The 12,800-nt window shown below is 29.6% G+C and overlaps 1 protein-coding gene across 1 annotated transcript; it reads left to right on the top strand.

The window, feature by feature from the left end:
* Positions 1 to 6,055: 6,055 nt before the first annotated feature.
* On the top strand, positions 6,056 to 10,558 carry LOC114415693 (mini-chromosome maintenance complex-binding protein-like). Its single transcript, XM_028380501.1, has 14 exons — positions 6,056 to 6,272; positions 6,367 to 6,480; positions 6,600 to 6,707; positions 6,818 to 6,940; positions 7,222 to 7,266; positions 7,557 to 7,676; positions 7,812 to 7,967; positions 8,142 to 8,216; positions 8,351 to 8,464; positions 8,648 to 8,850; positions 8,936 to 9,071; positions 9,288 to 9,515; positions 9,864 to 9,931; positions 10,043 to 10,558. Exons 1-14 carry the CDS (start codon positions 6,105 to 6,107, stop codon positions 10,152 to 10,154), a joined length of 1,770 nt encoding a protein of 589 aa, XP_028236302.1. The 5' UTR covers positions 6,056 to 6,104; the 3' UTR covers positions 10,155 to 10,558.
* The last annotated feature ends 2,242 nt before the right edge of the window (positions 10,559 to 12,800 follow it).

Raw genomic sequence — 12,800 nt, 5'->3', positions numbered from 1 at the left:
GCCATATTTCAAGGGCGTTCATAATCCGATCCCATCCCAAAAAATTAGGTTTAAAAAACCAAAATCAAACGGATAAAAAAATTGAAAAATCAAATTTTTTTATTAGATATGATCCAATTTTTTATTTAATTTTAGAAACTGATCGACACCTAACTTATATATGTGTAAAATTTTATTCATAAATTTATAATATCACTAATTTTTATTTTTTATATATTTATAAAATTATCATATAACTTATATTCATGAAAAATATCTTTAATTCTATTATTAGTTATATAACCTATAATCTATAACTATATATATATATATATATATAAAGGGAATATCTAATTTTGGTATACATATTATTTGACGTTTTATTCTTACATTAATTAGAAAATTATCATTTATTCTTCCCTTCAACTGCTGATGCATTGCTCATGTGTAACAATACACACTCCCCTTGATTATGTTAACAAATTGCTCATGTGTAACTGCACCTCTCTCCTATCTCTCCCCCTTCTTCTGCCAAACCACAACCATTCTTCTCCCCATTGATTTGCTACTTCTTCAAAATCAATAACAACAATCATAGCGAGGGTGAGTGGGTTCTCAAGGTTGATCCCGAGGTCTGTATTTTACACGATTCTCTCTGCCACTATAGTATGATTCAATAATGTTCTTCCCTTTCACTGTGTTTTTTTTTTTTAATTTTTAATCCCTACTCTATTTGAATTCTAGAAGCAATGTTGGTGAGGAAAGAAGAGAGTGATAGAGGTACATCATATATAGCTAACGTCATTTTAGGTTCGTTTCTATGTGTTTATTTCTTATCTTTTTTATTTCATAGATTCTCTCTATTTTTTTAATTCAAACTGTGTCTATTCAGTGGTGAATGAAGCTGGAGAAATTCTCTATATCTTGCTGATTATGTTTTTACTTTGCTTAATCAAGCCATTGTTGATGTATATATTTTAATTTCGTTAAATTTATTTGATGGTTTAGGTACTATTACGGTAATAGATTAGACTATTATTATCATCCAAATACCATAATATATTTCTCCGTTAGTATGTAGCATTGGGGCAATGGTATAGCACATTCATTATTCATCTTAACGACATGTGGTATGACAATTTTTATTTTGATATTTTTTAGCCTCTGTTTTATTATTGAGGGTCCCAAACAACATGGTTTTGGATGTCTTCTTTGTCCTTTTGTTTAAATTTATTCTTAATTTAAACACACTCCCCATAAATTTGTAGTTAAAATTATTTAAACACACTTCTAATTAACAAAATTTCTCAATGATTACAGATGGTAAAGAAACGCATATCATGCGCATACTTCTTCTAGAGAAGGTTGAGTATCATGTTTTTTAAACCCCTCGATGAAGATAATTCACTGTTATCCAACATATATAGGCTCATTAGATTTTTGGATACTGCTTATGCATCTACTTTTGTTCTTGCTCATGCTATCTTCAAGTAGAACCCAACAATTGCTTAATGTAATGATGTTAATCAACTTTTCATATCTTGACATTGTTCAAAGGATAAGAAAGCTTATGGCACATCCACAAGAGAAAATTTACATACCTTTGTATATTAGAAGTGTAAGCCTGCATATGTATAAATATAAAAATTTGCATCTCATTTTCTCTTTTCACTCGATATTATTTTATCTATATGTGATGTTCTCCTTTGTTCCCTGATATATAATATGATTTGTGTGTTTAACTATTCCTAAGAAAACAAACACAACGAAGCAATCCTGGGCAGGGCAACATGTTTTTATGAATTAATCACTGGAACAGTGTGCAGGACCAATCAACCCATTTGGGAAGTTTAACCAAGGTTATGCTGGCAAAAATGGTATACTAAAAGTAAAGGTAATATTTTTCACAAATGTGAAGTTTCCGTGGATTTTTATTATTTTTTTGGATGGTGATGGATAAGTTATAAGAAACTACAACTATATGGAAAGTTGGAAACTGCAGTGACACGAAATGTAGGTTGTGATACACGTAGAAGAAAAAGTTTTATGGAAACTGCCAAGGATTAAAATTATCCTTTTATAAATGATTGCTTGTGATTTCCCTTAAATATAATTTGTTTATTTATTTATGTGAGTTTTCATTTAGCTTTAAAAAAAAATTCCTTTATCATTTTCTTTCACTTTATAGCGAAATCTAAAAAACTTACATTTGTTAGAACCTAGGGATTTAGCTCTGAAATTCTTTTGTTTCTCTAATTTAGCATTTTATAATTAGAAATCTGAAAATATGTTTTATAAAAAAGAAACACTTCAACTTCAAAAATCTTAAAATCTGTTTTATTGATTTTTTTTCTTTTCGTATATTTCACTATATAAAATAATATATTAAATTACCATATTACAAAAAATAAAACAGACACAAAGAAAAAAGAAAAACATATTGATAGTCATGTATTAAAAAAATAATCACTTGACTAAAATTAATATGATTGTCAATGGATAATGAGAGAAACATATAAATATCAAATTTGACATAATAAAAATATGGATACATGAACTTTGTAGTGTTCGTGTTTCTGCTATTAATTATATTTTTCATGAAACGTTTTTAATTTAATTACTTTAACAGCACAATATTAATTCTACGGTTGCTTTTCTACTCTCTCCCGTCTCACTTTTTTTTTTCCTTTAGCAATAATCTAATCCTATAAATAAAACTAATTATTTTATTTTGCCCACAACCAATATTTGTTGATTGGTTTTACTAATTTTAATCACGATTATCATTGATATATTTACTCATTAATGTTGTAACTGTACAATAATGATTAAAAAAAAGTCCCAAAAAAAGGTGATGATCACAATTGACTTTATAAATATCATATGTTAACTTCGTATTCATTAAAATTTCCTTCTTACGGCTTTTCAATATTATTCTTACTATTTCTTATTATACTTGTGTTAGCAATTAATTGCTACTTAACCCAACAATGATGAGGAAACAAAGACTACTTCCAACAATATTGTGAAGAAGTGAGTAAAAATCTTCTATTATTAAAAATAGTTTTTTTATATATAAAATAAACATTTCTCATATTGCTTTAGACATGTTTATTTTGCTCAATAATCTTTGGACGAAAGCATTATAAAAGTCAGAATTTCATGAATATGAGATACTCTTAACATTAATTAGAATAAAGAATAATTTAGCTCAAAAATAGTCTTAATTGATGAAAGGGTCTCAAATTCTTTTTCTCTTTAGTTTTTTTCTTTATTTTTCTTATGTTCCTTTCACGTTGTTGCAACTAACATAATGACGGAACAACTAAAAAAGTAAAATTAAATGTCGTGACCAAAGTTTATTGAGGATAGATATTGGGAAAAAAATTAAAGAAAAAATTATTTTTTAAATCAAATCTTGAGTTTGAAAGTCAGCCACATGTAGGATATATATTAAAACCCGGTAACATCGATCATATAGACCGGTCACTTTTGATCAAATATGCAAAATTAAGATAATTTTGAAAATATTTGATTTTTCCCTTTCAAATGAATAAAAATAATTTTAAATTAATGAATGATACTTATTAATCATAAAAATATATTATGAAAAAATATTTCATCCTGGACATTTGATTTTTACTCTTACATATCATTTAATGCATTCGATTCTTTTGCAGATTAAATATGTTAGATCCGTATATCTAATGAGTCACACTCATAAATTCGATATAAGTATGCAGATTTTTTTTTAAAAAAAAGACATATTATTTGCAAGATCCACATGGTTAACAAGTCGATGCGCGGATCTAGGTTTATATACCCACCCTTACATATAAATGAAAAAAACCATCAAGAAAAAACTAGATACAAGTGTAGTAGCATTAATATAATCACTACTTTAACCAATTAATTTAAAAGATATTTTTTAAAATAAAATTAAAATTTATGACATTATTGATTAAATTTAATCAACCTAAGTATTTTGATTGGTGTTGATGAATAAGTTATTTATTTCATATATAAAAAATCAAAGACAATAATTTACACGGTCAATCAATAAAAATAAAAAGTAATATTTTATATGACTTTTAAGATATACATTATAAAAACCACAAATTTATTATAAATAAAAGTTTATGATTGAAAGATAATGTAAATATTTATATTGTCCGTGCATGTATTATCTTTTCATAAATATAATATATTTCAAAACAATCGTAACTAATATATTATTAATAAAATTGATTATCTAGAGACATTAAGTTCAATATTTAAAGAATAAATACATAGTCAAATCATTAAATATAATAGTTAAAAGATAAACTATTGAGTATTATATGCAATTAGTCGAATTATCCGTGCGATACAAAGTTTTTTTAATATAACTTATATTTAATAGTAATTAAATTGAAAACATAAGTTTATAATCAATTCAAAATCCAATATCCTAAAATTTAATTTAAACTGTATTTTCATTAATTTACAAATAAAATAAATTGGATGCAAATAAGCTTTTAATGTTTTTATTATCAATGTTATTACCCAAAATTAACCAAATTGAGTTAACATAATTAATCATTGGTTTTTATTATTTTTTATCAGCAAAATATAATAAGCCCCTTCCCCCACCCAACCTCAAAAAACACTTTTTGGAAACTTATATTAATAACATGTTAGCTTAACTAACTATAATTACCTTCTTTTTTTCCGTCACATGTCTCGCATGTGTTTTCATAACAAGTATCTTCCATAATCAATAAGGACATTCAAGGAAAATAAAAAATTAAAAGGAAAAAATAAAGATTCAAAAGAGGGGTTGAAAGATTTTGAGAACATGGAAAATAGAAATTAAGGTTTGAAAGGATTAAAAAATATAGTTTGCAAGTGTAAGATCTAAGGACATAAACTTTCATAGTAAAAAATACGTAAGAGAGAGAAAGAAACATAAATTTAAGGTAAATTTTGAAACTAATAAAAATTGAGTTTTTATTTGTTTGACGTGAGAGAGGACTTAAAAAATAAGTAGACATTGTTACACTGTTAAATTGCATAAAAAATGAAAATGAAAAGACATCTACTCCTTATTCAATGTTTGCATACTAATCAAACAAAAATTGTGCAAATCAAATGTTATTAAATAAAAGTAATTAGGTTTCCAATAAATAACCATTAAAAAACATTTAATTAAGATTGAAAGAGGGAGAAGAATAAAAATAAACGTTTAATTAAGCTTTTGAAACAATTAATTAAATTATGACTAAAAACGTTAGTAAATCATGACTAATTTTATTAAAAGAATGAGTTTTCATGAATTTGTTGGCAGAAACATTTAATTAAGTTTTTGAAACATTTAATTAAATTATGGCTAAAAAACGTCAGTAAATAATAACTAATTATTTAATTTAAAAAATTAAATTCCATGAAAAAATAATTTTACTCATGTGGTATATTAATAATGGTAGAAATGATGAGAATTTTAGGGGAAAGATGTAAAATGCAAAAGTAACAATTTTTATATAAAGGTTAAAATGTAATATTTGTCCTCTTATTTTTTTTAAATTTATGATTTTAGTTTCTTATTTTTAAATTAATATATTTCATTTTTAGCTTTTAAAATATTCATGATTTTAATCTATTTTTTAGTTGAAATATTTTGTTATTTACTTTTAAAAATATATAATTTCAATTTTTATAATTAATTTTAAACATTGATCTATATATTTTATAAACATTATATGACACATGTTTATTTATTATTTATATGATAAATATTTCTTTTAAAATTATTTAATTACTAATAAGTTTATTTTTAAAAAAAATACATAATTAAGCCTAAAACTAAAAAAATGAAATTAAAATTATATATATATATATAAAATAAAATATAAAATATCTTAATTAAAAAAACAATTAAAATTACAGTTTTAATTGAATAAGAAACAAAAATTATATTTTAACCTAAATAAAAATATATGATAGAAGAAAATGGCGGGAAGGACCGGCTAAGAAGATTTGGCGGGAAACGATAGCATAAAAAGGGTGCCTTCGGCTAAAAACCGTTCCTAAGTCTGATTTCTATTTTCTACACTCAGAGAGTGAAGCGAACGAGTCACGACTCAGCGATGGTGGGCCCACAGTACGATTTTCTGGCGAACCCTTTGGGCGTCGTCAGATCCACCTTCGATGCCGCCGTAGCCTCTGTTTCCGATCCCTCCGCCTTCGACGGGCGCGACTGGGGCGTCTTCCCGCTCTTCCACCACTTCCTCTCCGACCAGTCCAGTCTCTCTCAGGTTCAATCTCCAAATTCCAAGAAAAGAAAAACAAAACCTTAATCTTTAATTATAATACTAATATTTCTCAATTTTCGATCAATTAATGGAACAGGTTCCACTTCTGACCCCTGCCACCATCAAATGGGTGAAGCCTAATACTCTGGTTCGGTTTCGCGGGATGATACAAGACATGCTCGGGAACGAATTTTACATTGGCGCTTATAAGGTTTTCTTTTTCTTTCTCTTTTCTATCGAGTTTTTAATTTCAAGATTAGTTATCTTGAGCATTAAGATTTAATTTAGGGGAAAATGTAAAATTTTGTTCTGGGTGTATGATTATTGAAGGATGGTTCGGTGTGGAGGACGAACAAGTTTATGGATGTTTCTCAATCTCTTATGGCTTCTTCGGTGGATATGCGAATCTGGGAACGTCGACTGCTTTATTGTGTTCCGGTGAGGCATTTGAGTTTGCTGTTTTCTCTATTTTTTTGTTGTATAAATGGTTGATGATTTTGGTTAAATAGTAGATTGTTGAAGGATTAGCTTTGTTTATTTGTATGTAGGTTCCAGGACTGAGTCCATGGACTCAAGTTTCAGTTGAAGAATTTGGCGATCTATCTATGGATTGCAAATCGGAGAATAGAGAAAAGCGGAGGAGAGAAGATGGCGAGTCTTCTGATATGCCTGTAATTTCTGGCCTTGTGTTACTGCCTATATTGATATATTGCTTCCATTAAATCATCATGTGATGGGTGTATGAACCCCTGAAACATTTAGGGCCTTGTATTCGTATAGTTTAGCCATTTTGGTCCGTCTCCTAATAGGTTTAGAATGATGTGTTGGTTGTTTTGAATGTGATGCTTTAGAATCTATAGGTTTTCATTATAAATTTTGGAAATGCTAGATACAGGGAAACAGGGAAATTAGTGTTTTTTCATTGTTCTAACTGGTCTATGTTTATTCACAGGTATCTGGTGATGAGGTTCAGAATTCCCCAAATAGTAAAAGAATGGTATACTATGGTTTGCTTCTAAGTTTATTCCTCAATTTCTATTTATTCAAACTAAGTTGTTTGCGATCCAAATCTGAGTAAAGCCGACCTTCATCCAAGTTGCCAGTATCATATTTAGATGACAAATTATGAGGTCTTGAGCAGTTTACAAGTTATAGAGACAGTTAGGTCCAGTTGTGTTTTTTCAATTTATGATATGAATGTGTTTACTAGATGGTCTAATTTTTATTGCTCCTTGCAAACTTCTATTATGGTTCTTCTGAGAATTGATCTTCATGGTTGTTTTACAGAGAGAAGGTGAACACTCTTCTGTTGCTTCTCATTCTCAGGGAGCTGCAACTGAGATTGCCAGCTCTGGTACCAGTTTGGTGTCTGGTCTTGATAGCAATTCACCTCCCTGTCTTGTGAAGGTAAGACTTAGTCTCTTTTACTATAAGTTCTTAGGGAATATATTTTATTGGTATTTTAAGATGAATTTATGATTATTATTCTAATTTCGGAATTATAACTAATCTATTTCCTCATTTTCCTCTGTATTATGCTAGATATATGATTCTCCAGATTCTGAATTGAAACTGAATGACATTTTTGAGTTTGTGGGTATCCTTACATCTGATCTAGAGCTTGAAGAGGACGATGAAGATTGTGATTTATCAGATGGATTTTCTGAAGATCCTTTGCGTCATCTCCCACCTAGCAAGGTATGTGCACTTTGATGTGCATTTGAGCAAGGGCCACTTGATCAATGGGAAATAATAAGAGACTATATTGTTCTTTTAGGAACAACCAAAGAGGCATAAATATACATTTGTGCATCATGTCTATGTCCACCCCACATCTGGTTTTTAAATTTGCATTTTCTCCCTCTTCTGCAGGTGCCACACCTTCATTGTTTTATTCAGAGGAAATTAGCGGTTCACGACTTCCTTCAGCACAATCCTATTGTAGAGGTAACTTTCTTATGCACCTAAATGCTTTTTATTCATCTGACCAAAATACTTGTGTTGTTGGTTAGCTATTGAGTTGGATTATTATCTCAACTTGAAAACACCTAGCTGAAAATATTATGTGTTTGATCTCACAGCCAAGGCCCAACTTGGTCAGAGGAATCAGGGAAGCATTGCTAAGGCATCTCACGGCTGTTCTTAGCAATGATGATTTGGCTACTCATTTCATGTTGCTGCATCTTCTATCCAAGGTATGCGGTTCTTAATAGATAATTTTCTTTAGTCATTTCAGGCACTGTAAATGTTCTAGTTATTGTTCTTCACATTTTGCTTATTTCCCAATTCTACTCCTACTTTTTCATCGTATGCTTCCTAATTCCTCTCCTCCACCCTCCATTTTGAGAGTATTTGTTTGATGTATTGTTATTGAACAGGTGCATGCTAGAGCAGATGATCTTGCTGTGGGAAAGCTTTCATTAAATCTTACTTGTTTTAGCAAAGAAACCGTGTCTGTATTTGGAAAACCACTAAGCGTTGCTTTGAAGAACCTCCTGCCATTCACATTTTGCATACCCCTTACAGTTGAATACTTGAATTCTGTTTCACTTACGCCAAAAAAGAATTACGATACTAATAGGTAATTACATTTTATTAATCCTTCTGAACATGGACTTCTTCCCAGTATACAAATATAATCACATCTCTTAGTGTTAATACTCCAGACTGGAAACTGGAGTCTTACAACTAGCTGAAGGTTCACACTTGATTGTTGATGAGACCAAACTAGAAGCTGGAACTCTCAACTCTGTAGGGGTAGAGAATACAAGGCTACTGAAAAATTTAATGGAATTGCAAAAGGTAATTGTTTGCTTCTCTAGCTCTTTTATTTTCTTGAACTCGTGTTTTGAGGGATAAATTTGTCTGCGCCTTGTGCAACTGTTGGGAACCTTTATCAACCATTATATGTGAACTTGCTAATCTGTAGAAACACTTTCTCTATTTACAGTTGATTGTTTGCAAATATTTTTTTTGGAGTTACAATTAAAGATGACATGCACTTGTTATGTGTTTCAGGTTGAATATGATTTCAAGTACTATAAAGTGGATATGACAACTGATTTCCAACTGCTAGTTTTGTCGGAGGGGAAATCAAATATCTTGCCAGCCGATGTAATTGTACCGTTCCGACCTTCTGCAACCAGTTGCTCTGGAGCTGTGACTGCAGAAGCTTTGGAGGCCTGGAGGTGGTATTTGGCCACTGTCAGACAGCTATCACACACTATTGAACCAGAAATGCAGAAGGTATGAGTGTCGTTGGCACTAGTATTCACAAACAAGTGTTCTTCTGGGTCAAACTAGTTGTGAATAATTTATTTAGCCGTTAGCCTACACATACTCAGCAACTAACAAATTTCTAAGCTCACCAGAAGTGGCATTTTAGGTTTATTCTTCCATTTCCACTTCAGTCCATAAATATCTCAGCTGAAGATACACATATAATTCACTATTTATATTTACAAGAATACATTCCGGGGGGGGACATAATGTGGGCATTATTATTAAGAGTTCCTCTTTGCTGATTTCTCTAGTGCATAATTAAATGTTATGGAGAATGCATAACAGTGCCTTTGGGCATTTGTGTGTTTTCAGGTGATAGAAAGTGATCTAGTTGCAGCAAGACAAGCAGACAGGAGCTTGAGCTCCCAAGATTTAAGCAGGTTAGTAAGTGACTATTCTACATGTATTGGTAGCATTTTTCTTTTTTCATAGCACAACTTTATTGAATCATTGTTCCCCTACCCTCTACACCTGTTTCCTTTCTCCGACAGATTGGTAACAATGGGCCGTCTCATGTCATTGAGCTATGGTGAGACCAGCTTGTCACTAGAACATTGGCAAATGGTCAAGGAACTAGAAAGGCTGCGAAGAGAGAGGCTATAATGAAAAACACCATGGAATTACAAGTGGTTCCAATTTGTACAAGGTTTTAAATGAGTCAAGTTATGGTGTTGACGTCTTAAATTGTGTTGTCGGTTCAAGGAAATGAATGCAGTTCAAAGGGTCTTGGCGGTTAGTTGTTCTGATTACCAGAATTGTCTTATGAACAGATACTCGGTTCCGTAAGTTGTGCATTCAGTAAAATGCAATATAAGACCATTTCACTAATCCTTGTACGAATTTCTTGCCTTGTTCTATGTCAGTATTCAGGTAGATATTATGTTTACATATAAATGCACAAAAATATGTAATAGTATGTGCATGGAAGCGAGTGCAGCAAGCGTTTTTCCAGCCATAAATTGTGAAATGGCTGTAAACATAGAAAAGTAAGCTTAGATTGAAGTAAAGATCCGTAGAACAAGGTGTCATTTAGAGGCTGCGCAGCAGGGGGAGGTGGGCTGGGGAACTGCGCCTTAACTTTTACTTCAGGACTAATTTTAAAATTATTTTACTCGTTTAATTAATTTGTTAGTTTCTCAATTATTTAAGAATTTTAAATTGATATTTTATTTTAAAAGATCCTTTAACTAAAAATCATTTTTAATTGGGTGTCAAAGTTAGGGTTTCGACACTATTAGATGAAATACTCTTTTTTTTTTTTTATCAGAAGTTGAAATACTCTTAAACCACTAGAACCTATTTTAAAAGTTTCAAGTGATTGGAAGAATAGGTTATAGTTTATTTAATAAATAAACAATAACGACTTATTCCTTCAAAAATATTTTTTATAGATGGAAATTCCCAAATGAAGTCATTTTTAATATATGAAAAATTAATTAACGGTAAAAATACATCAAACTAAAGAAAAAGTTCTTTTTCCTGTTTCTCTATACTCATTTATCAGGTCAGCTAGTCTGAAAAGGAAATCAGTTTTTTTTTTAATTTATCATCCAATTAAAAGCAAATCATATCTATTTTTCAAATTACTTATTTATTTTTATATTGTTGGAATATAAAATCTTATGTTTATTTTTAATACAAAATGTAAATATAATTATATAAAAATACAATAAAATAAAATTTGTTCTATTTCCTATTTTTGTAGTTGAATGATTGAAAAAAAGAAAGATTAAATAAGAACTAAAAGCTAAAAGAGATTGATAAAAAGTAATCTATGGTAGCCGTAGAAGATGGGTAGAAGGACAAGTTTCTAAAGTTTATAGATAGATGGATTACACATGACAACTTAAGCTTTTAATTAAAAAAAGAAAATTAATGTATAAATATCGTGGTCTTAAATAAAACCATGTTAGTAGCTGACCAGCTAGCAAACCGAAAAGAACTTCAGGAGGAGTCAAAATCAGTGCTGAGAAAGCAATTTTAAGCTTTATCTCACAAGCCAAGTTAAGATCTTATAATCGAATTTCAATCATTGGTTCTAGTTATAAATGATTGAGTACCATTTTCTTTAGCTTAAAACTAATTTAAAATAGCTCTAATCTATATATAAAAAAATTATTTAAAATAGGACTTCATTACAAAGCATCACTAAACTTCGAAATGGTATCAAATTTTGACCTTGAAACTTGTCTATATACATATGGCATGTTCTGAAATTCATTGTTATTAAAAATCACAACCATCTAGACACGACGAACACCACCGCTACTAGTATGATCAGCAATAACAATTTAAATTTCATATATTATTGGTATTAAAGTTTTTATATTATAAATCAATCAGAGATTATTTTATATATTATCATTAAACGACGGAGTCAATCATATATATATATATATATATATAATTAAATGACAAGGTAAAAAATCTTAAAATCTTGACATTATAAATGCATTTTAATTAAATAATAATAATTATGAAAAGTGTTTAATGATTTTTCGCTCAATCCTGATTCAATTACCGCTAAACTAATAAACTGTGAATCAGTATTTACCGATTCAATAACCGACCCACTTTTGGAAGCATTTACGATGTTCGTTTTTGTAACAAGACATAATAATTCCTGCGGTGAAAACTGAAAAGAATCATTACGAAGAAAAAAGTTGACTACACATTTTTTTTAACTTTTTATTATTAGCTGAGTTTTATTAGAGATTTAAAAAAAGTCATGTAATTCTCAGTTTTTATTTGATGATTTTCACACATAATCTTGTGAGTTATAACAAACCTCAAACAATAATAGAAAAATATATTAAAAGAAGATGTATTCCTAGCATTGTCTTTTTTATAACAGATTAACAACTCTTAAATTTGAGGAGCTTTTTGGGACGCAATTGCATAGCCCGAGAAGTTAGCTAGCCAGTCTTTTACCTTTTGGGATGCGAAAAACTTTGCATTTTTATTCTTTATAGTTGCTATTGCTATCCCAAAGCCCTCGTCCCATTGCAATAAGAAATTGCAAAACTAGAAAAAAAGGAAAATGAATAAAAAAAAATAAAAGGAAGAAGAATAAAATGGTTTTACTTCTCGAAATTCTTGACTTTAAGAATCATATATTACTTGGTAATCTAGCCTTCGTATAATTAGATGCAACAAACCAATTCAATATTAAAATAATATGGTATAAGAAACTGGTTTATTTTTTTCACATCATGACAAGCGCAGGACAAGGAGTACTGAAGTGAAAAT

The sequence above is a fragment of the Glycine soja genome, chromosome 6, assembly GCF_004193775.1.
Source record: "Glycine soja cultivar W05 chromosome 6, ASM419377v2, whole genome shotgun sequence".
Classification (NCBI taxonomy): Eukaryota; Viridiplantae; Streptophyta; class Magnoliopsida; order Fabales; family Fabaceae; genus Glycine; species Glycine soja.
This window is presented reverse-complemented; position numbering and strand designations above follow the sequence as displayed.

Coding starts and splice junctions, on each gene's coding strand:
- LOC114415693 (XM_028380501.1), top strand. CDS start 6,105: ATGGTGGGCCCACAGTACGATTTTCTGGCGAACCCTTTGGGCGTCGTC. Junction 6,273..6,366: donor ACCAGTCCAGTCTCTCTCAG/GTTCAATCTCCA, acceptor TTAATGGAACAG/GTTCCACTTCTGACCCCTGC. Junction 6,941..7,221: donor GCGAGTCTTCTGATATGCCT/GTAATTTCTGGC, acceptor GTTTATTCACAG/GTATCTGGTGATGAGGTTCA.